The sequence below is a fragment of the Miscanthus floridulus genome, chromosome 5 (genome assembly GCF_019320115.1).
Source record: "Miscanthus floridulus cultivar M001 chromosome 5, ASM1932011v1, whole genome shotgun sequence".
Taxonomy (NCBI): domain Eukaryota; kingdom Viridiplantae; phylum Streptophyta; class Magnoliopsida; order Poales; family Poaceae; genus Miscanthus; species Miscanthus floridulus.
The window spans coordinates 73,050,999-73,078,960 of record NC_089584.1 but is presented as its reverse complement, the minus strand read 5'-3'; the positions used below and the strand labels follow the sequence as shown (position 1 = coordinate 73,078,960).

At 45.1% G+C, this 27,962-nt stretch overlaps 2 protein-coding genes across 5 annotated transcripts in view; both read right to left on the bottom strand.

The window, feature by feature from the left end:
- Positions 1-1,084: 1,084 nt before the first annotated feature.
- LOC136450071 (probable protein phosphatase 2C 6) lies at positions 1,085-6,917 on the bottom strand. Of its 4 annotated transcripts, XM_066450345.1 has the most exons (5): positions 5,646-6,917; positions 5,136-5,507; positions 4,939-5,044; positions 3,289-3,394; positions 1,714-1,830 (listed from the first exon to the last, which is right to left on the bottom strand). In XM_066450345.1, the coding sequence occupies exons 1-5, from the start codon at positions 6,237-6,239 to the stop codon at positions 1,827-1,829; spliced, it is 1,182 nt and encodes a 393-aa protein (XP_066306442.1). In that variant the 5' UTR covers positions 6,240-6,917; the 3' UTR covers positions 1,714-1,826. The 4 variants fall into 4 exon arrangements, with proteins under 4 accessions (XP_066306441.1, XP_066306442.1, XP_066306443.1 ...); XM_066450344.1 differs by lacking the exon at positions 3,289-3,394 and having other exon boundaries at positions 1,085-1,830; positions 5,646-6,875; XM_066450346.1 differs by lacking the exons at positions 1,714-1,830; positions 3,289-3,394 and adding an exon at positions 3,817-4,135 and having other exon boundaries at positions 5,646-6,911.
- A 13,233-nt stretch (positions 6,918-20,150) lies between these two features.
- The window catches only part of LOC136454765 (uncharacterized), a 118,249-nt gene continuing 110,437 nt past the window's right edge, over positions 20,151-27,962 (bottom strand). The window contains exon 5 of the mRNA XM_066455061.1: positions 20,151-20,341. Within this exon, the coding sequence (XP_066311158.1) occupies positions 20,151-20,341 (191 nt within the window). The remainder of the gene's footprint in view (positions 20,342-27,962) is intronic.

Genomic DNA, 27,962 nt, shown 5'->3' with positions numbered 1-27,962 from the left:
TACCTGATATGATTATTAATGTTTGCACCCTAATAAAATGATTGCTTAGTACAGATGCTAATATAGTTGACAGGTTAATGGCTAAAAGTCACTGCTAGTTCAGGTTAAGAGTTAATCATTATTACTTATGCTTTTCTGCAAAAAGAAAGTGTCAGCCAGATCCACTACATTAAGCTATGCATAATCCTTGGTGTCATTTGTTTTGGTTTTCGACGGGTAAGTCTAGCTGAATACATTCCCGTACTCAGGGTTTATTTCCTCTTGTTGCAGATGACCTTTTATATCAGGGATTCTGTAAGTATTATTTCCACCCGGCGGGTGATGAAGACTAGATCATGGGCATGATCTCTGTTCTCTTATCTAAATGCTTTTGCGGGCTGTGATCAGCAAACCAGTATGCGTATTTGAACTCGGGTGTGTGAGTTAAACTATTTGCTTCCGCATGTTTTACAAGACTTGTTTTGTAATAACGATGACTCTGTGATGATATAATCTATTTGCGAACGTCTATGAAATGTTGTAACGTACGATATGTTATGTTGAATTACTGTGATCTTGGTTGTATACAAGTTGGTTTGAAATCCTTCGAGATTTCAGTTGACTACCGGGTTTATATGGGCTCAAGTTCGAGAATTTAATCGTTTCGACGATTGTTTTTATACTTGTGCTCTTATAAATTGGTCGGTTCTGTGACAATCTCTAGCTTAACTCTATCGTTTTAGTGGAGCTGATTCTGACGCCATTTCTATAGCTTCGCCCATGGCGTTATTTATTGTGTAAAACTCTCAAACTCTTAGTAGACTTGCTTAGCATATTTCTTTAGATAGTTTCAACTTGCTTATTTTTCTTTCTTTTTCTTTGACGTAAGAACTCGCTTATTTTTCTAAGGATATTTTTAACTTCATTAGCCATAAGGCCTCTACATTAGTATAATCTTTTTTGGTCCTAAAACTTTACCATGCATATGTTGAGTACAAATTTATGTAGACTAAGGTCGTTGCTTTAAATTAAACATTTTTAGCCCAACTCAACCCTTTTAGACCATTCGGTTCTTTCAACCAGTATCCAAATTTCGAGGCCATACTTGTACTACCAGCTGATGCAATTGATAGATTTCCCAAATTCAGGAAGGCATGATACAGACCCTTTATAACACTTGGTTTCTTTTGTACCCTACAAGCTCAAATATACATTGCCAGATACTTGGACGCCCAGCTTGACAATAAGAATACAGGGCAACGAAGAAAGAAGAATGAAAACAGGACCGTCACCACGTCAGGAAACATAAACCCTCACACGGATTTCGCAATCTGTACCATATACGAGGAACACAGCCCTTGGCAGCCCAAATGGCTTAAAAAGAACTGAGAAAATAAAGAACTGGGCTAAGTAATGTACTAAGGCAGCGGACTAAACTGACCAAATTTGGATTCTCCAAATCTAGGTTCCTAGCAACTTGTCGCTATAATTGTCCATCAAGCCATCATGGTTAGGTTTTGCTCTTGAACTTGCGCTGTGCTTTCAGGTCAACTACAACGACAGTGATGTTGTCTTTGCTCCCCTTCTGAAGGGCAAGCTTTGACAAACATTCAGCAGCCGCTTGAGCAGCTGGGTCTGCGGAATCACCAACCCGTGGGGCTGATGATGAGCTTGTGCCATTCTTTTTGTGCCACAGAAGTATCCGCTTGCGAGCAACTTCGCATACCTCTTCATTTGACATTACGTCCCAGAGGCCGTCACTGGCAAGAATAAGGCACTCATCATCCTTAGCCCGTGGAACTATTGTTACCTCTGGGACTGGAATTATCCATGGCTTCAGATATCTGTCACCTGCAACAAATAGAAGCCATTAAAGTTCTGATTGTTAGAGAATGACCAACCAATTCTATTCCAGGCCCAAAGGGGCAAGTATACATGTGTGTACATATGCAAAGAACCGACATGTCAGCAACTGTGCCCGAACAGTCTTGAACTCCGGACGAAGCCGAGAGAGGAACTCGTGAAGGCGAAGTGTGTCTCTCTGGTCCCGGTGGCGGTCACAGCACCAACAAGTGCCACCACTGCAGAACTCAGCACCCAAACCGTCTAGACGATGCCAGACGTCTGTCATCTGACGGTGGAAGTCCTCAACTGTAGAATCAAGCTGACGAAGTGACTGAGCCTCCTCAATAACAGCAAGGTACATTGCTTCGTTATGGATCTCGTAACTGCGACGAAGGTGGTCCCACATAAGGTGCGAAGTGGCAAGACCTTTGAGGGACCGGGCAAGATCAACCTCCATGCTTGCAAGTAAAATGGCTTTAGCAGATTTTTCCTCGCGCAGCCAAGTCTCATAAACACCGAGATCAGACTGGTAGCTCTCCATCTCAAGCTCAAACGCCTCAAGTAAAGCAGTCTTGGCATCATCAGCAGCATCTGGCGGGTACGTGGGCGGCGTGGGAAGAACAGCATGCGAAGGACAGACCCGCTCCCCAGTGTGGTAGCCCCACAGCAGCTGTCCGTCCATATGGAAAACAAAATCTCCCCAATTGGTGCCATTGAAAATGACAGGGCACCGAGGGACAGGAACAACACCAGGACACCCGGGAGATGTCATGAAGGAGACAGCAAGCCTCTGTTTTTTATTCCTTTTTTTTGGACAAGAAGGCAGACAGAGGCACTCGCAACTTACGCGAGGCGGACAGAGGCGTGTGAGGCCACGCGGTGTGCGCGCCGCGGGCGGAGGGAGACCGCGCGATGGGTGAAGGGGCCTGGCGCGGGCGGGCAGCGGCAGGTGCACGGGAGGCGGGCGGCAGCTGGCGCGCGGGCAGATGACGCGCGGGAGGCGGGTGAAGTCCGGCGCAGGCGGGCGGCAGCTGGCACGTGGGCTGGTGGTAGCCGGCGCGCGAGGTCGCGGGCAGCCGGCGCACGGGGCCGCGCGGGCGTACGGCCGCACGGGACGGCGGCGGGGTCGGTCTTGAGGTGAGGAAGAAACCCTAGCTCTTTGATACCACGTTAGAGAATGACCAACCAATTCTATTCCAGGCCCAAAGGGGCAAGTATACATGTGTGTACATATGCAAAGAACTCCTCCAAGTAAAGGGAAAATACAAAGTGCATCTATACATCTAACACTGATCATATTATACATGCTTTTGTATCTTGGAATCTTGTTTCAAGTAAAACAACTAAAACTAGCAAGCTTAGACTACTCGGTTCTTCTACAAGCAGATATGAAAAAAAAGCATGACATGTCCTGAGTATGGTCCACTTAGATAGTTAGGGTAACATGATAAAAAAAGGGCATACCCAGTGCAGAGAGCTCCCACTCTGTGCGGGGTCTGGGGAAGGGTGTCAGTGGCAAGCCTTACCCTCGCCTGTGCAATGCGAGGAGACTGTGACTCGAACCCGGGACCTTCCGGTCACAGGCGGTACATACAAACATCAAAATGTTGTAGAAATTACAATAGAAAACATTGTATTTCAGAGTCAAGAACTCAAAAGAGAGCATGCAGCAGAACATCAAAGGTGTAGGATGCCCAGAAATGAGTACTCGAGGATGTTCGGAGTCAACCCAATAACATCTCCAAACTCCATTAGTTTGAATGCATCATGCTATTGGCATGATGGCTCCAAAAGGCCTCTGTAACTTTCAACCATGTATGGCGACAAATAGGAGACAGACAGCCCTTGCAGAAGGATATAAAACATCCTAGGATTCCATCACCCCCACGGTGTACAAATTTCTCCCCAGCTGCTCTCTAATGCACAACCGTTAAAAAAGAGACATAGTTAGGGAAAAGAATGGGCCAGGGGGGGGGGGGGGGGGGGGGGGGGTTCTAGGCTGCCTAGTTTCCCCAGGTTTACAAAGCAACACGGTAGAGCATAGACATCAGAACAAGAGTGCAGGGAAGATCTATCACCTATCTATGCCGCCAATGAGCATACAAAGGGCCATGACCAAACCATACAACTACCAGGCCTCTGTGACTTTCAACCATGTACGGAACCAAGTATCACAAGCTATTGGTCTTATGATGATTCAGGATATGCAGTTTTTCTTCTTTTCTTCCCTCTACGATAGTGCTCCCATAATTCCACAAGAAAGATAGCTTTTAACTGTTGTAGGACCCTGACCTTTCTTGGCCAATAGAAACTTGAGACAGAATAAAATGAGTGGAGTCGGAATCAGAATGTTCAGGGTATAAAGGAACATTGCAGATACGATTCTTTGGATGCTCTATTTGAACAGGATCTGAATTCAGTGCCATGTACTACATCATAACAAAGGGCACAATCCATTTTCATGGCTTCCTTGAATTTAACAGTTCTAGCCAAGACGTGTAGTGCTTGGAAATTTGAACTTACAAAAATATTACAACACGGGTGAGCCTGGGAAGTATGAAAATCGTGTAGTATACAATTTGGAGTAATGCTAATGTGAACAAAATGGTTCCTTGCCACTTAATAAACACAGACAGTTTACAGATAGTTTCTCACTTGAAAGCCAGAAATACTTTGTCAACAAGTAACAAAAATTAAATCAGCTCTTATATAACATTCCTATTTTGCTTGGTAACTTTTCATTTATCATGCTAGGCTGCTAATTTGCCCCAACAATTTTTTTTTGTAAAAACTTGACAGCAGAGTAGCATCAGCAATCAATCAACACAGATGACATTTAGGTAATGGTCCTTCAGTGCATACTATTGTGCTGTTGTGGACCAGAAACTACATAAGAATTGTAGAATCACCAGGTAAAAAAATTCGATAATAACTAATACATTCCCTGTCACCAAAACTAGAGGTTGCAGAGATGTTGATGAACTAGTAAACCAAATAGTAATTCATCAACAGAAATTTATTCAAATTTCCTTATCCAAATCATTGCATGAACAGTAAACCAAGGTGACTTATTATATAGTAAAGCAGTGTGCTGGAGAGTAATAAAAGGCATACCAATTGATCGCGACATTGCAAGAACACCGAAAACTCGATAACCATTCCATTGTATGACCTTGCCACCTTCTGCCTCAATCCTTGCATACTCATCCTCCCTGTTAGGCTGAAGAACGAAAAAGAGCAAAGCAGTCAACATCTGATTAATATGTGAACTGAAAGGTCATGCAAATAAACAGCGTTCCAGGAGAGCTTACTTTATGATCCACCGACAGAGGCACGGGCTGCTTGCCACGGCAGAGCACTGCCCGTGAATCTCCACAATTGGAGATAATGATATGCGAGGAGGAGATGACAGAGACGACCGCCGTTGAACCCACGGTCTCAGGTGCCACAGGTTCTGGCGTGAGCGCCACAGCAGCATTACTTGTGCATGCTTCGCCACCACCTCCCCTGATCGCCTTGCCCCCAACCTCGTCATCCACTCTAGCCAAAGAATCCACAAAGGCCTTTTCCCACTGTTTCTTGAACTCCATGTCTCCCAAGTTAGCAGCACACACGGTCTCCTCTATCCTGCTCAGCTGCTCCAGTAGGGCCACATGGAGGCGTTCCCGACAGTAATTTGCTACCTACAACAAATTGAGTAAATGCCACTCAATGTAGCTGTACCAATAACTGTCTGTTCGATTTAGGAGTACATACAGACTTGAGTAGAGTACCAAAAATGAGCCTGCTAATAGGAAGTCATTAATGAACGGTAAGCATACCTGTGCACCACCGTGTCCGTCATAGACACCAAAGAAATGTGCAGGTAAGCGGAACGTCATGGGATCGAGACCATCGACCACCGCATTGCCAGTGAGCATCCAGAGTGGCACGTCAAAGAATCGCGGCTCTATAGCAACGGCATCCTCCATCTCCGGCCGTCGGCCGCATATGGAGGTGTAGCCCCACAGTGGCACGCAGTCCACGGCGAAGACACTCCTCCCACCAGCCGCGACCCTGGCCTCCGCCTCGACCGTGGCCGCGGACGCGGCCGAGTCCTCGAACACCATGGGGCCACCCTCCGCCGTGCCGAAGAAACCCAGCCCAACCCCCTCGAAGTCAGCGCTGGCCACGCTGCTGCAGTCGCTGGCCAACGAGCACGGGCTCCCGGCCACAGACGCGTCTCCCCCTTCCCCTTCCGGCGCCAGCGCGTCGTCGTCCACCGCCGACGCCGTCCTGACCGGGGGCACGGAGATCCCCTCCATGGCTCCCACGACCGCCGCGGCGATCGGGTCCGCGGCCGCCGCGGCGATCAGCGAAAACGCCGGCGTCGGCGGCGCGGCGAGCGGCGCCACGACCGCTACGACGTCCTCCATCCCTCCTCCAGCCTCCCCCTCCGCCGCCTCCGCAGCCGCCGCCACCTCCTCCAGGATCACCTTCCCAGGCCGGCTCAAGTCCTTCGCAGAAGCACCGCATCGCTCCCGCTCCCGCTCCCGCTACCCCTCCGCCGCCTCCTCATGTGGCTCAAGATCTGCTCCGATCCGTCCCCAAATCCGGTGCCCGAACCTCGCGCGGGTCCGGAGGCAGGCGCACGCGGATCCGAGTCCAAGCCCACCCCCGAATCGCCAAAGCACACGACGGGCAGGCAACGCCCTCCTCGTGAGTCGTGAGGAACTTGGGAAGGAGAGTAGCGGCACCACCAAAGACCAAAGACCAAAGTGCGTCGTGCAGTAGCGAGCAAGGCAGGTTGCGAGCAGCGCCCTCCTCGACCTGGGGAGCGGTGAAGCGGAGGCAGATTTGGCGGCCGTTGGGTAACGCTGCGCTTGCGGCTCGGGAGCCGGGAGTTTCCGGCAGAAAGGAGGGAGAGGCGACGGGCGAGGGAGGGAGGGCAGGAAAGCTACGTGCACTCGCCGTGTGCCCGCGCGCGTGTGGGGGACAGGTGTCGAGGCCGCGCCAGTGGGGACGGGCGGGACGCGCGGGGGCCGCGGAGATCGGGTGCGCCGCCGCGAGCACCCGGCAGCGGCGGGGTTTAGGGGGGCGCGTGTTGATGATTGGGGAGGGGCGCGTGGAGGCGGGGACGGGGCCCGCGAGGGCAGGACAGCGAACTGAGGAAGAAGCTACTACAGGTAGGCCTGTGAGGGATGGGAGGGATGGGAGGCGTACTGCTGCTCAGGTTTGGGCTGCCACTGCCGCTGCCCATGGTGCGATTGCCATTTGTCGTCTCGTCTCATGGTCATGCCGTTAGTACTGTACAACTGCGGTTGTTCCTAGCATATCAGAGAAAGAAATTAATAATATCACGTTTAATTAATCTTATAAAAATAGTATCAATGTTTTTATTTATATAATAGGTTTATAATAAAAATATCATATGTAATTAATTCAATGATGCTTATTATGTCATAAATATTAGTGCACTCTTTTATATACTCCCTCCGCCCTAAATAAATAGATTTTTTGGCAAGTTTTAAACAGATTAGTATAACTGCCAAATGGCCATATTACCCTTGATTAATTTGAGTTCCACCGTTAAGCTACGCACTACTTGGTGTTTAGGTTACGCGCTGGTCACATAATTTATTATTCATCTAGCCGGTTGCAGCAAAATTGGCCAACGGAAGGGGCTGCAACAGTAAAAACGATGGGAATACGAGGAGTATTAAATGGGCTGGTGGACCGTCATCCTACGGGAATCGACTTCTTCGTGAATAAATTTTTATTCTAGGAACTGATTCGTAGACAGATGGAGTATTTAGTTAAACTTAAGACTTGTCGACACCTTCAAATATATAATCATTTAGGACTTCGTAACTATAAAAACCTAAACATAGGTTTAATATTAGTATGAGTACTGTACACTAGTGCCAGAGCGGTACAGTACATAATTTAGGGCAGTCTCAATAGTGCATTGATGATGGTTTCTATCCTCATTAAATGATATGCCACGTAGACAAAACGCTGAAATGGTAACGTAATTAATGAAGAAAGAGAGTAAAAATCATAGAAATTGTTTCTTCATAAAGAAATCAGGTCTACTCTTGACCCAATACATCAAGAAACCATGAAATCGCCATTAGGGAGAAACCACCAGTTTCTAGGGAGCTCGTGTCGCACTCTCATTGAAAGAAGAAGATAAAGTTAGGAGAGAGAAAGAGAAAATAATTATTACTCATAAAAATCATAGGTTAGAAAGCGATATTTTTTTTACGGTATCTACTAATTTTTTTTATTGAAACCGCCCTTGCACCTGAAAATCTTGTGGCCAAAACATGATCCAGCTGTTTTGCGTGAGCGACGCAAACATCTTTCCAGAAAAAGGGGGCAAGATAGCGAGCGAAAAAGAAAACGCTGAAAATGACACACCAGCTATCAGCGCTGCCACGTGTTTCTTCCCAAAGCCAAACCTTCCAACGTGACGAGCGGGCAACAGTGCGACACGAGCCCGTGCCCCGGGCCCCGGCCGGCCCCCTCTGCGCTGCGCCTGCGGTACAAGTACTGATCACTCTGCAGGAGTGACCACGACGCCCGAACAGCAAACACCGCATCGCGCGCCCATGTGCGGCCCTCGCCCTCCGTGAAAAGGAATGGATTGGAGCGGCCAAGTGGATGTCTGGAGCACCGTCACTGGCAGTTGGGCACCGGGGACACACACGTCAGTGAGCCTACGGGAGGAACCTCGAACCCGGCGTCTTTTTTTGGGCTCCGAGTGGGCCCAGCTTCACAGCACGGCAACGGTGGCCGTCAATCGGAGTCGGAGCACGTGGTTTTCTCTGCTCCGTCCGTCAAAGCTCACAAGCTCGGATCGGCAGATGGTGGGTCCCTCGTGTCCGGCTGGCTTTAAATAGCGCTGGCCCGCGACGCGACGGGACTTGGACGAGCCGAGGCGTGCGCGCCCAACACGTGGAGGGAGAATCAGCACGTCACTACCGTAGGGACGGTCGCAGAAGAGCAAAAGGCTACGCGCACAAGGGACGGCTTCTTCTTGGCACGCATTGGCGGAGCTAGGTTAGAATTAAAGGGGATCAATTCTTGTGACTAATCACTAGTTATAGGCATAATCTTCTTTCTATATAACACAGCTATACAATTCTAGTGGAGGAGTTTGTAACCTAAATTAAATATATTAATAGACAAATGAATGCATATGCAGTCTACTATATGTTACTTGATGAGTGTAAGCTGTTGCAAGATAAACTCCCGCTAATTGTCATTTGTCCTTCTTAAGTAGAACAAGAGAGCTAAATAGACCTATTAAAGTAACATACTAATATAAGTGAAATATTATAATACAGTTACACGCGAACAGGGGAAACAACAGCGGTACTCATTTGAAACGGCCAGATGAGCTATACACAAATGCTAATTAAGTTTTGTAATAATGCGTTGAAATATACTCCGAGCATCGTCAGGATGGAAGTAGCTAGAATAAAAAAGAAGCTAATGCAAGTTTAGTCATGGCGTAGATGAATGCTTGTAGCTAGACCATGCAGCGATGTAGATGTGTGTGCGTAGTTGCAACTTTCAAGTGTGCATATATGCTACTCAAGACTAGGGATGAAAATGGTACGGATATTTTCCGACCGTATTTGAAACCGAATCTGTTTAGAGGGATTGAGATCTGTCCGTATCCGAGTCTGGATATCCAACATCCGATACCGTATCCGTATCCGAATACTCAAATAGCATATTTATGATGTCGATATCTAATCGTATCCTATCCGACATAGTTGATACTATCCGTATTCGAATCCGAATCCGGACAGAAATATGAAAACAAATATAATATCAATGATATCCGTCCATATCCGATCCGTTTTCATCCCTGCTCAAGACACATGCTCTCTTTGCACATCTATCCCGAGCAAGAGGGGGGGGGGGGGGGGGGGGGGGGGGGCAGGATGGCCCCAATGTGGCTCCGCCAGTGTTTGCATGAGTCTCATGCGGCTTGGACATTTTATAGCTTGGGACTTCTCTCCGCTCATGTTTTTGAGCTCCACTCTCAAATTTATATAATTATTAAGGGTGGTTAATTATTACTACCTCAATTTTAGGTGCATTCTTAGTTAGTGTCTAAAATTTGACCAAATATATAAATAAAAATATTAATACCTATGCCTCCATTATAAAAATCTATCTCAAGATAAATCTATACTTATTTGATATCATAACTATTTATACCTTTTTTATATAGTTATAGGCAAATTCTAACACGCAATAGATGGTGTCGATGGTAACACTTTCGTGTGAATTTCCAAGCCCACGCATGAGTCCTGCATGTATCTTTTCATTTTTTAACAGTTGCTATTTTCATGCAACTCACATTCCTATTTTTATTCTATGCGTTAATTAAGGAAAAGCAATAGAAAATCAAAAGTTGTAGAATACACTATATTTGAGGACAAATTTAAAATGCCAGAATACACTAAAGAGTGAATTATATTACTAGTCTCTTAATCAAAATTCGCATTCAAAAAAATGGATTTCTTGGCAGAGCCTATAGTCCTCGCTGCAATATAGAGCCCTAAGTTCTAATTTGTCTACAATATTGCTGCAGGCGCCGCCTGTGCATGGAAGATCGCCGTGCACCTATGCCAGTGGCGGCAACAACAACATGCCCCACATCGATTGGTAGATCAGCTTGATGGCCAGGCGTCAGCACAACATACGCCCGTTGTTGCTTAGCCACCTACTAGTTGGTCCACCGCCACCACCGCCCATGATCCTTCCTCGCCCTCGACATGTCTCATGTACCGCCTCATAGTGTCGTCGTCGCTAGCAGAGCCATTGTGCCTATAGAGCAATAGGGCGACAAGATAGGTCGCCAGATTGTGCCCGCCATCAGCAGCGAGGACGAGATCATCGAGGCATCATCGGGGGCTATGGTATTCCATGAATAAGGTTCATATCCTATTGAAGAAGCAAGCCTCCGGGTTGCCGAGTTGGGTTAGGCTAGCAAGGAGGGCTTCGTAGTCGACGGGGTCATCCCACGTTGTCCCGCATCTGAACCAAACTAGTAACAGACGCTGACCGATGGTGGGGTTGCCGTAGATGTTGTCCATGGATGAGCTAGTGAAAGGTCCTTGTTTGGTTTTGGTAATTGAGTGACAACCTAGGTGGACTAATTGTGTTTAATGTGAGATACACAGGTGATTAGTCCACATGTACATCATGTGTGAGCAACCTTTGCCATGGAGGTGAAATGGCATGGAGATGTTGCAAAGCTCACACATGTGATGAAGGAGCTCATTGCATATGAGACATGACATGGAGTCATGTGATCAAAGTGGAGAAGATCAAGACAAGACTTGGCTCGATGGACCAGTTGCAAGTGTGAAGGGCAAGTTGAGTAATGACTTGGCGCCGATGGATCGAAGCAACAGTGAAGAGCAAGTGAAGTCAATATCGATGAACCAATATGGTCATGTGATGATATGAAGTGGATCATATCATTTGGTGATTGGTTGGTGCATGTGTTGCATCAATAATGGAGGAGATAGAATGGAATGCGCAAGGCAAAGGTATAACCTAGGGCATTTTATTTTACCAGTCATAGGCTTGTAGAGAAGTTGATGACCGGGTTTAAGAAGATGGTCGTACTATCAAGAGAGGCAAACTTGTTTGCATATCAATCATCTAGTGACACTTGAGCGATCTAACTTTGCGACGTTGCTAGGATCGAGTGGTCTGCTGAATTGAGTGACTAATCCTTTGAAATTTTTTTGTGAAAATGCTAACACACTTGCACTTGGTGGTGTACACTTAGTGGTGTTGGCACATTTGCAAAGGAGAAGTTGTTGGAGTTGAATTGGATCAACTTAGAGAAGAGAGAAAGGTTTTTCGATGTACTCTGAACTATAGGATGGCTCTTGATTTGAAATTATACATTGCTCCATTGTGCTTTGGATCAAATATGCAAGTGGGATGTGTATACATTTGAATAAGCTTTCCAAAATGTCCAAGATCATTGAAATCAGAGTTCGGAGCTAAGAGTTATGGTCATTTTAGCGGTGAACGGTCAGTGACCGGACACTGGACCAGACACGAGTCAGGTCAGGACCTTCGAGTCTGGTCACAGAGTCCAGTCAGTGTTCCCGAGAGGGCTGTTTAGGGGCTGCGATCGTACGCTGGCAGTGGGGCACGCCCGGATGCACCTGTGACACTATTTCAGGCCTAGAAACGCTGACGGAAAGCGACTGGATGATGTGGCGAGTCTGGTCAATGAAAAACCTCTCTAGAACCTCTCTGTTCATGATCAGACGCTGGGTGATGGCGAGTCTAGTCGATTGACCTGACACGGAGTTCGTTGGTGCCCAACGGTAACATTCAAATGGCTAGTACACGTGGCATGCGCAGCGTGACCAGACTCTATGACCAGACTTTGGACCGAACTCTAGGGTGAGTCCAGTCAGCGAGTCCGGTCAGTACACAGAAATCAGGATGAAGGGGGTAATGGCTATTTTAGCTCTTGGTGCTATAAAAGGAGTGTGTGGCTGGCCTTGGCACATGCTTAGCACCATTGGGACTTAGTGTCCATGCTTGGGGAGTGCTAGGAGAGCCTCTAACTCACTTGTGCACATAGTGGTTTCATCTGATTGCGAGTGAGTGTGATTCTAATGCGATTGCATTGTGAGGTTGTATCAAGTGGCACTAGGTGATTGAGTTGCAAGCTAGTGGTGCTTGTTACTCTTAGAGGTTGCCACCTCTTAGATGGCTTGGTGGTTGTGACTCCATTGAAGCATGCGAGAAGATTGTGCAGTGCTCCGGAGGAGGATTTGTGAGGGGGGTTGTGCTCACCCCGTAGGGATCGCGAAGAGCAACTCTAGTTGAGCGTGTCATTGAGTTACCCTCACTTTCGGGGTAGGTTCTTGTGGTGCCTAATGTGTGGGATTGGCGGGTGATGCCAATTAGCCACCGAACCACCAGGTGAGCGGTCGACACGATAGGGATGTAGCTTGGTGGCAAGCAAGTGAACCTCGAGAGAAAATCACCGTGTCAACATTGTCTTCATCATCTTCTCGGTGGTTTGCATTCCACAAAACACAAGCTTGTATTACTTTCATATACATTGTGCTTGTGTAGTTGCTCTTGTGACTAGTTTAGCTTTAGTAGCTTGCTAGTTGCCTTCTTGCTTGTGTAGCATAAGAAGTAGCTCCCTTGAGTGGCTAATTTGGTTTTAGTAACCTTGTTAGTCACATTGCTTAGTTTGTGTAGCTAAGTAATTTGTGCTCTCTAATTTGGTTTGTGTAGCCTTGTTGTTGAGCATTGCTAGTAAGCTTAGGTGGCTTTGTGCTTTTGCTTACTAGATTGTGTAGGAGCTCCATCGGTTGTGTGAAGTACTAGTTGCATAGGTTTCTGTGACCTTGCAAGCTAGAATGGTTAGGTGAGCTCTAGCTAGCCCAACACCTTAGTTGCTTGTTTAGGATCTTTTCAAGGTGTTTGTTAACTTAGATAGATAGGTGTAGTCTTGACTAGACCGATAGTTTTAATTTCGTACTTATATAGGTTATGTAAGGAAAATGGACCCTAGGCCTATTTACTTTGGATTTTGATGTTTGATGATCAACACAATCAAATTGGACTAATGAATTTGCAAGTGATTGTTTTGTAGTTCAATAGGATGCAAGACGTGACTTGGACGAAGGCAACATGATGATCCGATGATCAACACCATAAGCAAGGCCTTAGAAGCACAAGAGAAGACCCAAGATATCAAGCAAAGTTCAAGCATGAAGATAGGAACCAAGCTATACGCAAGATCATGAAGAAACAAGGTCACAAAGTGTCTGGACGCTAGACCGGACGCTGGTAGCACAGTGACTAGATGCCCCAATCAAGAGGCTCAGCAGCATCAGCGACTAGACGCTGGACTAAACACTGGTGGCAGATCGACCGAACATAGGACAGCAGAGTCTGGTCGAGTACAGAGAGGTTCCAGAGCGGTGAAAATGCGACTAGACGCATTTGGTGGCATGTGACCAGACGCTGGCAGCATCTGATCAGTTGATCATGGCTCCAACGGTCAGGGCGACCAGACACGTCCGGTCAGGACATGATCAGCACCCGATCAGTAGTAGAAAAGCGGGATTTCATCCCCAACGGCTACTTTCTTAGTGGAGCTTATAAATAGACCCCCAACCGGCCATTTGAGGAGTGTGGAGCTGAGGAAACATATCAAGGGTGTTGATACACTATTTTAGTGATTTCCACTTGCATAGTGCTTAGTGTTTCATTAGGTGATTAGCGTAGGTGCTTTGCGAATTGCTTAGGTTGATTAGACCACCGCTTATGCACTTGCTCTAGGTTTAGGCCTAGTGTTTAGTGAGGTTTACATACCTCTTACCACACAGTGCTTATGGACACCATTGTTGTACATCGGAGGGCTTGTAGTCTTGTGAGATCACACCAACTATGTTTGTGGTGTGGCCGCCACTGTGTACCGGAGGGAACAAGGCCCACGACGTTTTAGCCAGAAGCTTGATAGTGAAGACGGCGAGGAGCATCCAGAAGAGGCTTGCCAAAAGACATGTCAGAGACCCACTTGCGCATGGGGAAGGCCCGAGGCTATCCACGGAGTTACCCGACCAGGAGCTTGGCCCTTGCGAGGGATTCCTTGCGAGGGGCTCCAACGAGGACTAGGGGGAAGCTTGCGCGCTTCTCGATACCTTGGTAAAAATACTGGAGTCATTGACGGGAGTTTGCATATCTCTACCTTGCTCTTTAGCTTCCACATTTACATTGATTGTATTACTCCTTTTGTGGTAGAGATAACAACACACTAGCAAAACCGTAGTTGCACATTTAGATAGTTTATCTTTTGCATAGGTTTTGCTAAGGTTAGAAAAAGAGGCCATAGTTTAAAGTTAGAATTTTAAGTTGCCTAATTCACCCTCTCCTCTTAGGCGTCACGGTCCCCTTCAATTGGTATTAGAGCCGGTTGGCTCAATTTGGACCTTTGGCTTAATCGCCATTGAGCCGACACTATTTAGAGTAGTTGGGATGGATACCTCTAGGCCTCCACACTTTGATGGCACTAACTTCCCCTATTATAAAGCTAGAATGGCTTGCTACCTTGAGGTAGTTGATTTAGGAGTTTGGAGAGTCACTCATGATGGGATGAAACCCATTAAGAATCCTGATAAACCCACAAAGAGTGAAGAAAAGGAAATTCATTTCAATGCTAGAGCTAAAAATTGCTTATTTGAATCATTTAGTATGGACGTGTTTAACCAAGTGTTCACTTTAACTACGGCTCATGAAATTTGGTTAAAACTCCAAGAGCTCTATGATGGCACATCTAATGTCCATGAGCAAAAACATTATCTAGCTAAACAAAATTATGATTCCTTTACAATGAATAATGATGAGCTTGTTCGTGATATGTATTCTCGTTTGAACCTAAATATCAATGAGCTCCATTCAATATGATTAACAAAGCTAGATAATGCAGACATCATGAGGAAGATCATCTCTATGCTACCACAAAAGAAATATGCAAGCATCATCACAATCCTTCACAACATGGAGAACTTGAGCACCATGACCCCGGGCATAGTCATTGGCAAGATAGTGGTATTTGAAATGTCATGTAAGATGGGTCAAGAAGAAGCCTCTTCATCAAGCAAAGGCAAAGCTCTCGCATGTAGCAAGAAAAAGAAGATGAAGAGCAAGCAAGTTGAGACAAGCTCAAGCTCAAGCTCTTCAAGTGAAGATGAAGAAGAAGATGAGGACGACGACGACGATGATGATAAAGACACAAGTGAAGATAATCAATCTTTCTCCTCCACCTATGACCTTGATGAAGAATCAATCAAACTAATCAACAAGGTGGAGAAGATGATCCAAAGGCCCAATGCCAAGGGTGTGCTCATCTAAATCCAAGATATCATCTTCACTAATCAAAGAAATGAGCAAAGAAAGAGAGGATGCTACGGATGCGGTGAGTTGGGGCACTTTGTGGAAGTTTGTCTAAACAAGCCCACACCCAAGACAAAGAAGAAGGCATGCAAGAACCAAGCCCTCACATCAATAAGGTCATGGGATGATTCTTGAAGTGAAGAAGAACACCATCACAAGAGGCGAGGGCGCAAGCACTCATCATCAAGCTCTTCTCGTATGTGCCTTATGGCATGAGGTAACAAAAGCTCATCCTCTAGTGAGAGTGATAGTGATGATGAAATGCCTTCTTATGATGAAATTGTGCAACAAAATCTTAATTATGCTAAAGTTTGCACTAGTCAACAAAAGAAGCTCGAAAAATTAAAAGGTAAGCTAGATAGTTCACAAGAAGCATACAAAAATTTGCTTGAACAATATGAGGACTTTGCTAATCTCAATGTTGAACTATCTACTAAAATTGAGAAACTTGAGGCTAGTGCAACAACAAATGCATGCACAATCAATGATGAGCAACTTGTAAAGAAAAATAAAAAATTGAAAGAAAAGTTAGCTAGCTCACAAGATGCTTATAAAAGTTTGCTTACTAAAATGGAAACAATGTGCAAACATTGTGATGAGCTAACTAATAAAGTTGCTAATCTTGAAGCCGTTAGTACAACCCCCACCAAGGCATCTAAAAAGAAAAGTTCTATCATTAATATGTCTAAAAAGGATGCCTCTACTTCTTGTAATGATTTATATTTAGACTCATCTTTGTGCAACCAAGTTTGTGTTGAGAAAGTTATTGTAGATACATGTACACAAGAGGTTGCAAAGGAGAATGAGCAACTCAAGCAAGAAGTAGCTCGCCTCACCAAGGACTTGACTCACGTGAAAGGCAAGGCAAAGTAAGCCCAACTTCATCAAGATAACACCATCAAGGGAGTGAAGAAGCTTGATAAAGGACAAACCGTGGTTTGCTACGTGTGCCACAAGGAAGGTCACAAGTCCTATGAGTGCAAGGTGAAGAATGGGGGAGGAGCAAAGAAGAAAGAGAAGAAGCAAACAAGCAAGCTCTCCAACACCTACACCAACAAGGTGGACAAGAAGGCCTCCACACCATACTTGTTAAAGAAGAAGAAAAATGACAAGGTGGTGGCCATCAAGGTGAACAAGCAAGCCAACAATGGGGTCAAACGCTTTTGGGTGCCAAAGGAAATCATTTCTAACATGAAGAGCACCAAGAAGGTTTGGATCCTAAAAGGGAAGTGAGAAGTCTAATAGACTTCGAGGAATTTGGAGACTTGGCAAAGTATGGGTGTATTTCATGGGGTGCATCATGATGGACAAAATCATTGCCAAGTGGGTTAGTGAATACTATGGACCTAAATTCCTCTTCCCATGTTTGGTAACTAGATTCAATTTCCTTCAAGTAGTATCAATTTGCATTTCCTATAAGTGGTATTTCTTACAAATTGGTATCTTTAAGTATCTAGTTATTTTTTATGCGTATGTTTGCATTTGCATGCTTATATCTTTTGTCATGCATACACTAGGTATATCTTATGGTAGGCTTGCTCGGTTTCATTCTTAACCCTTGGAGCAAACCTACATGGTTTAAAATTGTTTAGGAGCACGGCACATAGCTTGTCTTTTGATTGTTCATCTAATATGTGCCAAAGTTCAAATTATAGATAATTTCTCCCGAATATCATCTTCGAAAATGATTCTCACATTCATGAGATGTCATCTTTCAAGTGGTATTATTGATTCTAAAATAAATGTGTATAACTTCTACAAGTATTCCACACTTGTGTGCACAAATTTAGGGGGGGGGGTTACTCTACAAGTTGGATGCCTTGAGACTAACACCTTTTCAAGCTTATCATATGTGTAGTAGTCTCATTGCAAGGAAAATGGAGTCCCCGGAGTTAAGCATCATATTTCAAATATCCACCACCTATTGCAAGTGGTAGAAATCAAATTGGTTTCCACATGTGGTATTTCTAAACCAATATCATCATATTGATTTCATTTTGATACTTATATGCTTTCTCTATGCATTATATAGATTAAATTCCCTTGTGCAATAAGTTGCCAAATATGCATATGCCTTGCTTTCTACCATATGTATGCATATATTTAGGGAGAGCTTAATCTATATAATGTGAGAGTCAAATTTTGTGACCTATTCCACTCTACACTCAAAGGATCACAAAGTTTGACCCTCCCTTGTGCTACTAATGTCTTCCTTTTTGGTGTTTGATTCCAAAGGGGGAGAATTTAGAGGACCAAAAGCAAGCACTAATTTGTAGGACCAAAAGCTAGATCATAATAATTTACAAGTGGTAATGGTCTACAAGTGGTAATGGTCCGAGAAAGGGAGGATAGTGGATTATGGATTGCCTATGTAATGGGGAGAATTTGTAGGAAGCAAGGCTTATATCCATAATGCCACATAGGGACATTTGTAAGAGCAAGATAAGTTTTCATGTAGTATCTTTTAGTCTTATAAGTAGTATCTTTTAGCATCATATAACCTTGCCCCTTGCATTGCATCCTAGCAAGTAGGTAGTTTTCAATTTTCAAAATTATATTATTTGCTTGCTTTGGTCGTGTTGTCATCAATCACCAAAAAGGGGGAGATTGTAAGGAAAATGGACCCTAGGCCCATTTACTTTGGATTTTAGTGTTTGATGACCAACACAAGCAAATTGGACTAATGAATTTGCAAGTGATTGTTTTGTAGTTCAATAGGATGCAAGACATGACTAGGACGAAGGCGACATGATGATTCGATGATCAACATTGTAAGCAATACCTTAGAAGCACAAGAGAAGACCCAAGATATCAAGCAAAGTCCAAGCATGAAGATAGGAACCAAGCCATATACAAGATCACAAAGAAACGAGCTCATAGAAGTGACCGAACGCTGGACCGGATGCTGTTAGCACAGTGACCGGATGCCCCGATCAAGAGGCTCGACAACATCAGCGACCAGATGCTAGATTAGATGCTGGCGGTAGATCGACCGGACGTAGGACAATAGAGTCTGGTCGAGTACAGAGAGGTTCTAGAGCGGCGAAAATGCGACCGAACACGTCTGGTGGCATGTGACCAGACGCTGGCAGCGTCCGATCAGCTGATCGTGGCTCTAATGGTCGGGATGACCAAACGCGTCCGGTCAGTAGCAGAAAAGCGGGATTTCATCCCCAACGGCTACTTTCTTAGTGGGGCTTATAAATAGACCCCCGACCGGTCATTTGAGGAGTGTGGAGCTGAGGAAACATATCAATGGTGTTGCTAAGGTTAGAAAAAGAGGCCATAGTTTAGTGTTTGAATTTTATCTTTTGCATATGTTTTGCTAAGGTTAGAAAAAGAGGCCATAGTTTAGTGTTAGAATTTTAAGTTGCCTAATTCACCCCCCTCTTAGGCATCACGGTCCCCTTTAGGTTAGCCGACGCGATTAAGTTTTAGAAAGGACTATTCATCCCCTCTAGTCCACCATCTCGACCCTATAGCAAGTTGCCTATAGGCTGCAGAGGTCATTCATGGGCTGCTTTGAGGTCACAACAAGGTGGTCGGCGATCTCAATGGCCAGGTCAGTAGGGGGTGTCATTAGCAACATGCGGTGCCGCTTCACCTCCATGATTGCCGGCGTCGACATTGCGCGTTGTGGAGCGCGACGAGGCCAACCGAGGGCTCACGCGGCGATGTGATGGAGCTACGGTGTGTGGATGGCGATGAGCCAGAGGGCTAGAGAGGTAGAACAGAGCGATCAACATAGTATGTTGATTAAGGAGGAGGGGGGAGGTGGTCGAGTGGCAGGCTAAATACCCTCTGCGAAGTGGCATGGGAACTTGCAATTAGCCACGTGGTGCAGTCAATTTTCTCCATCCAACTTCTAACGCCATTCTGGGAGAAGCATGCTCCACTAAGATTGCGTGGGAGACATGGCCTATTTGATGAAAATGAAAGTCCCACTGAGACGTGGCCTATTTAATGAAAAATGAAAGTTCCACTAAGATCGCAAGATCGCTCGAGATCCAATGAGCGGGGATAGTTTGAAATGTGTAGGTGATTGTAAACCACGTCTGGCATGCAAATCCAACGATAGGTCCAGCCAAGAATCAACACTCCTCTTTAGTCCCAATAAGATGGCAATTGTGAAGGTCAGGGCTGGTGAAGAGGTCAATCTCAGGCTCATCAACACCACATGGGACAGCAAAATGCCTCAAACCACTACGGCTTGCCTTGCCAAGAGCATGCTTCCCTATACCAGCTCTTAGATCATCTTCGTCGATAGCAACCTTGTGTCCCTCATGCTTGATATGCATGCGATGACGGCAAGGCATCAAACTAGATCCGATCGGGCCAGAATCAACTTCCCTCTCCTCTTTAGCTTCGCCACCCTAATACCCAAGCTCCTCAGAACCAACAAACCGAGGGTTACCCAATTCATCAGGCCCTTCATCATCTTCATCTTCATCATCACTGTTCACGCCAGACTCACTGTTGCTGCTAGAGGAACTAGAACCATCAATCTTCACCACCTTAGAACCCTCGCTTCCCTCTTTCTCCTCACCATCGTCACCATCGTCATCTGAGATCACTTGCAAAACAGGCAGATGAGAAATACTTGGCATTTTATGGCTAGGTAGATCCCCCAACCACGCTTGGCCATGGTGCCATGGAAACCGTGGCCACCGGCCTCGCCGTCAACACAGATGAAGCAGCAACCTTCGATGCGGCAACATGATCAACCTTAGATCCACCAGCGCACCCACGACCATGCCCACCTTGCTTAGATGTACATGTGAGTGTGTCACTAGCCCTAGCTCGCTTTCTCTTATTGCCAACCTCTGAATCTTTCTGCTCCATAGACAACCAATCGGGGTAAACCAACCCAAGCAAATTGAAGCATCAATTAACATGATGATGGTCGGCCAAGGCAATCTTTATCGCCTTATTCTCAGTAGTCCCCAAAGCCCCAATGAGTTCATCAATAGCCTTCGCAACCTTTTTATACAGGACCTTAACCCCAACATCTAGGGTGTTACTCTTCCACAACACCTTCGATGAAGCCTGCTTGACATCTAGGCCAAGACCCTTCAAACCACACGCCCGATACTTCTCATCATCCTTTATAGCAAACCATGATAGATTAGCCCTCAAAGGCAAAATCTTCACGCAAACAAACTCCTCAACCAGGTCATGTGCACACTGATGATGCAATAAAGTCCTGAGCGCATCCACAGCGGTGGCACAACCATCAGTCATGATACACTTCATAGTCACACTATCAAGCCTCAATAGCTTCTTGCAAAGACTTGGCTCTCCTTCCATCCATATATAGAACCAATTTTTGGTCCAAGGCAAAGCCCACTTGTTTTTCTAAGCCTGAACTAGAACCTCCGCACCATGATGATACACGAAGGTATAAACACCAAACTACAAATGCACAGGCTTACCATCAACAATCACCTATTGAGGCTGAGGATGGACCTAATGAAGTTGCACAAAGCCCTCAAGATCTGGCTCAACACCTTAAGACTTACGCCCTAAACATAGATACCGAGCTTCACAAAACTAGAGGGGTTTAGCTAATGAAACTTAAGGTTAAACCTTTTCAGCACGCCAACAACAAGAGGGTGCACCGTAAACCTCAAGCCAGCCAAGAAGAATTCCTTATAAACAACAACCTCATCATCACGAGGATCGGGAACAACCTCTCCCTTAGACGGCCTCGCAAGATCCCAACCGAACCAACCAGCCTTCGTGAACTCATCCAAAGTGCTCAAAGTAACCCTCGATAGACCAAACTCAAAGCTCACTATAGCATCTGAAGTAGAGTCAGCAACCTCTAAAGTATCAACAGGCCTCGTAGTTTTCTTCACGTGAGCAATCAATCTACAAAACACACCAGCACACTCTTTAGTACAAAAAAACTCAAAAGACAACAAGTACAAGTGAACAAGCAAGTACCTCAATAAGCGTGATGAGGCAGATGAAGCCAGCAAAAGCATGAACCCTCAAAAAAGCAACCCTCACAACAATCAAACCCTAGCTCAACAAGCTTAGCAGTAGCAACCAGCCAACAAATAGATGGGGCAACAATGAAAAACCCTAACCCACCGTAACTATTTATAGGCACCAAGCACCCACACCTAAGGAAAGAAGCTGGTGCAAATCTCGAAGAATCATGAACAACTCCCTGAGAAAAACACGGAGAGAAAACACCCAACAATCCTGCGTCCCACCCAACTCCACACCAGGCCCATTCACCCAAATAAATCAACGGCCTAGCTCCAGTCAAACAAGATAGGGGTGTTGCTGAACCGGGGCCAAAAGCTAGGTATCCACGCGTGCCTCCCACCCCAAGTATTAATGTTGCTCCGACCCATCACACTGGGCCCCATCCTTGATGGGCTGCTGTTGGGGGGAGGTACCCCAGCACTGCTCCTCCCCTCACCCTCGACCTAGAGCTAGCTTGACTAATCTGCCCTCATCCTGGGTGCCACCCCTATGATGAGGGTGCCCATGTTTGGCTTATTTCATCTGTGTGTTCAGGTGCATGTTCGAAGATTAGCTGCGCCGATGGAGCATGGCGAGAAAGTTGGGAGGCGCAGACAGTGGACAAACCCTTCCTAGGATGTGCGAAGGTTGTTGCCTACCTCAGAAAGGAATCGGCCCATCAACAGCTAGACTAGGGAGTGGTTGGCTGAGGAAAGGAGATTACCATCATACCCATGTCCCTTGTATAGCATGTAATGGTTAGGGTCCGACCCTAATGTAATTCCACCATGCCACCGGGTATGCCCTATAAATGCTTAGGGCGCTCATGTAAGAAGGAGGTTGAACTTTTTCTAGATGAATTAATGGACATTTAATCTACACTTTTCCTTGTTTTCCCATACCCTCGCTCATCCCTTCAGGACAGATTAGTCACTCACCTATGGGAAACCCTCGGCCTCTCCCTCATGCCCCTTAGCGAGGGAGAGAGGCCAAGAGTGACCCCATAGTTAGCGCCATCCATGGTGACCCTAGTCCACCACTCCTCAAAAACAATGGCAACAACAAGAAGAAACACCGAAAGGGATCCACCCCCGCCGCGAGGGTCAGGCCCGGCGGCGGGAATCTCCACAGGTGGAGCTAGCGGGACTCTAGTACTTCAACCCATCGTTCAACCGTCGAGAACATAGCTCAAGTCGGATGGGACCAAGGTAGCCAAGGCTGGAGCCCACCCCCAGTCCAAACCATCTAGAACGAAAGAAACTAGTTATGTGCCGTAGGACGACTAAAAGCTCTAGTTTGGTTTTGGTGAATTGATGAAACCCTAAGTGCTAACCAAGTTCATCTAAGTGATCATGAGATAGGTAGCATTATTCCAAGTGGTGAAGCAGCGGTGAAGATCATGATGATGGTGATGCCATGGTGATGATCAAATGCTTGGACTTAGAGAAGAAGAAAGAGAAAAACAAAAAGCTCAAGGCAAAGGTGAAACTTGATAGGAGCTTTTTTGTTTTGGTGATCGAGACACTTAGTGAGTGTGATCACATTTAGGATCGATAGCCGTACTTTTAAGAGGGGTGAAACTTATATCGAAATGCGGTTATCAAAGTACCACTAGATGCTCTAACTCATTGCATATGCATTTAGGATCTAGTCGAGAGCCAACACCCTTAAAAATGTTTGTGAAAATATGCTAACACACGTGCACAAGGTGATACACTTGGTGTTTGGCACATTTGAGCAAGGGTGGAGAAGTTAGTGAAGTAAAGGAGGTGTTTGTCACTATGAAACTTTGACCGGACGCTGGTCACATGGTGATCGGACTCGGAGGAGTAGTGTTCGGTCATTTATAAAACTAGTGGGCTACTCTCGGCATAAGATTGGACGCAGGTGATTGGACTCTAGCTAAACACTATTTAGGGTCCTGTCCTACTAATGTGGTGGCACGCAAACAAGAGGAGGAGGAGCGGATGCACCGGTGCATCTGGTCATGGTGGACCAGACGTGTCTTGTAAAAAAACCCGACTCTGGTGCCTTACTGAAAACGACCGGGCTCTAGTGATGGAGCATCTGGTCACTTTAAGCTGTGGATCTAGTCGCAACTTAACATGTGGCACAAAGTAGACTAGCTAGTAAGATCGAGCACTCAACATTTGAGGCTGATGAATGTGGCAAGCATCGGGCGATCGGACACTGGGGTCCTGTGTCCAATCAGCCCATGTTTCATTGGACAGTGGAGCCAACGGCTCTATTCAAGGGGGCTCTCTATTTAAGCCCCATGGTTAGCTCAAGCTCACTCTCTTGGCCATTTTTCCATTAACATAGCAACCTTGCGAGCTTAGCCAAAGCCCTCCCACTCATCTCCATCATTGATTCATCATCTTTGTGAGATTGGGAGTGAATCCAAGTGCATTGTTTGAGTGTTTGCATCTGGAGGCACTTGGTGTTCGTGTTTTGCTATGAGTTTGGCTTGTTACTCTTGGTGGTTGCCACCACCTAGATGGTTTGAAGCTGCGAGGATCATCGAGTAGAGGTTGGTGATTGTCTCTGGCTCCGATCATGGTGATTGTGAGGGGTTCTTGACATTTCCCCAATGGAGAGCCAAAAGGTACTCTAGTAAATTGCTCGTGGCTTGTGTGATCCTCATCTTGTGTTGGTTGTGTGGCACCCTATTGAGGATTTGGCTTGTGATGCTAATTTGCACGTGAACCTCCAAGTAAGTGAATCGCCACAATGAGGACTAGCTTGCCGGCAAGCAAGTGAACCTTGGTAAAAAATCATTGTGTCATCATTTGATTCTGAGGTGATTGGTATTCATTCTTGTGATTGATTGGTTCATTCCTTGACTCGGTGGTATAATCATGTTGCTCTCTCTCTCTTTACATTACCGCAAACTAGTTGTCAAGCTCTTTAGTGTAGCTAGTCGTGAGAGCTTGTTAGTTTGGTTAGTGTGGCTCTTTAGTTAGCCTTTGAGAGCACACTAACTTAGTGCAGTGACATAGCCATTGTGTAGATAGAGACTAGAAACTAGAATTGTGGTAGGTGGCTTGCATTTTTAGTAGGCTAGCGCAACACTCGCTTCGCCTCATATTTGTCTAACTAGTTTGATAAGTGTTGTTGTAGAAATTTTTAATAGGTTATTCACCCCCTCTAGCCATTAGGACCTTTCAAGTGGTATCAAAGCCGAGGTCACTGTGATTTGAGGCTTAACAACCTTCGGTGTCAAAATGGCTCAAATTAACAACACCAAGAAGCCACCCCAATTTAATGGCTCCAACTATCCCTATTGGAAGGCTAAGGTGACAACATATATCAAGTCTATCAATAGGAAGGTTTGGAAAGTGGTGGAGACCAAGGTTGAGATAGAAGATCTGGAGAATCCCACCATCGCCGAAGAATTGGTTCTCCAAAACAATGACATTGCTCTTAGTGTCATTCATGATGCCATTAATGAGAGAACATTTGAGCAAATCAAGAACATTGAGATGGCTTATGAGGCTTGGAAGAAGTTAGGGGAATCATTTGAGGGCACTCAAGCCATGAAGGGTGCCATGGCATATATCCTCAAGGAGAAGTTTGCTAGTTTCAAGATGAAGGTGGATGAGAGTGTGCCGAAGATGTTTCATAGGCTTCAAGTGCTTGTCAATGATCTCAAAGCACTTGGAGAGAAGGTGGAGGACAAGGACTTCTCCCATAAGTTCTTGAGATGCCTACCCTCAAGATTTGGTACATTGGTCACTATTCTAGTGAGGAGTGGTTTGGACATCATGACACCAAACCAAGTGTTAGGAGATGTAATGACCGATGATACATATAGAGACGATAATGAGAAGGGAGAAAAGAAGGAAAAGAAAGATGAGAAGAAGGATGAGAAGAAGAAGAGTGTGGAATTCAAAGACACATCATCCAAGGGCAAGGCCAAGCAAGACACATCAAGTCAAGAAGGTGCTTCAATTGTGAAAGCAAAGATCATCTTGTTGCTCAATGCTCATACAATAGCAACAATAGTGTTGATAACAAGAAGAATAAGAAGAAGGACAACAAGGAAAAAAAGAAAAGAAGGATAAGATGACCTTCAATAAGAAGAAGAAGGGTGGTTCGTATGTAGTCACTTAGGATAGTGATGCTTTCTCAAGTGATGATGATGATAGTGATGATGACAAGATCACCAAGAAGAAGGCCCTTGTAAGCATTGCTATTAATGAGAAGCCTTCTCTCTTTGACATTCCATCATGCTTCATGGCTAAGGCCACTAAGGTACAAACTTGTGATGATGGAAGTGATGAGGAACATGATAATGAAAATGAAAGTGATAGTGATGATGATGAACCAACTAAGGATGAATTACTTGACATGCTAGATGATGCTAAAGAACACTTTGACATTAAGAGAAGGGAATGCAAAAGCTTGCATAAGGAGCTAAAAGCCCTTAAGCATGCCTTTGATGAGCTCAATGCATCTCTTAAGAGGCTAGAGGAAGCCATGAGAAGCTTGGCAAGGTTCACAAGAAGCTTGAAAAAGCTCATTCCTCTTTACACCATGGATGTGAAAGCTAAGTTCATTGGTACACCATGGATGGGCTCCAAGAAGAAAGTCATTTGGGTACCAAAGAGCTTGATCACTAACCTTCAAGGACCCAAGCAAGTTTGGGTACCTAAAAAGAATTAATCTTCTTTTGTAGGTCCATTACAAAGCCAGAGGAAGGCATTGTGTTCTTGATAGTAGGTGCACTCAACATATGACCGGTGATGCAAGAATGTTCAACTCAATCAATACCAATGGCAATGATTATTATGATAGTATCACCTTTGGTGACAATGGCAAAGGCAAGGTCAAAGGGCTTGGTAAGATTGCAATATCCAATCACATAAACATATCTAATGTGTTGCTAGTAGAGAGCTTGAACTTCAATTTGCTATCCGTGGCTCAATTGTGTGATCTTGGATTCAAATGCATATTTGGGGTAGATGATGTAGAGATCATAAATGTAGATGGCTCTAACTTAATCTTCAAGGGCTTTAGATATGAGAATCTATACTTGGTTGATTTCAATGCTAGTGAAGCTCAATTATCTACATGTTTGTCCACTCAGTCTAGAATGGGTTGGTTATGGCATAGAAGGCTTGGTCATGTTGGAATGAAACAATTGAATAGATTGGTCAAGCATGACTTGGTTAAAGGCTTGAAAGATGTAGTGTTTGAGAAAGATACGCTTTGTAGTTCTTGTCAAGTCAGAAAACAAGTTGGAAACACCCATCCTAAGAAAAGCATGATGAGCACTAGTAAAGCATTTGAGTTATTGCATATGGACTTATTTAGGCCAACTCAATACACTAGCATTGATGGTAACAAATATGACTTTATGATAGTGGATGATTATACTAGATACACTTGGGTATTCTTTCTAGTGGACAAGACTGATGTGTTTGAAACATTCAAATCATTTGTCAAGGGCATTCACAATGAGTTTGAAACAACCATCACAAGAGTTAGAAGTGACAATGGTAGTGAGTTCAAGAACACTAGAATTGATGAGTTATGTGATGAATTTGGAATTAGACATCAATTCTCAGCCAAGTACACTTCACAATTAATTGGCCTTGTTAAGAGGAAGAATAGAACACTCATTGATATGGCAAGGTCTATGCTTGTGAGTACAATGTGAGTCAATCTTTTTGGACCAAAGCTATCAACATGGCTTGCTATTGTAGCAACCACCTCTATTGTCACCCATTAAAAGATAAGACACCATATGAGCTCTTGAATGGTAGAAAGCCCAACATTGCATATTTTCGAGTCTTTGGTTGCAAATGCTATATCTTGAAGAAAGGCACTAGATTGGGCAAGTTTGACAAGAAATGTGATGAAGGATTCCTACTTGGATACTCAACTACTAGCAAAGCATATAGAGTTTGGAATTTTGATAGTGGCACTCTTGAGGAAGTTCATGATGTTGAATTTGATAAAACCAAGGGTTTCCAAGATGAGAATGAGAACTTGGAAGATGTTAGAGGCATTCAACTTTCAAAAGCCATGAAGAACATGGATGTTGGTGAATTGAGGCCTAGGCAAATGAATGAAGATGAAGACGATCAAGTGCAAGGGCTCTCTAACACAAATTTGCAAGATGGTACAAATCAATCTAGTACAAATGGCTCTCATGACAATGAACAAAATCAAGTGGCTAGCACATCATCTCAATCCAATGATCA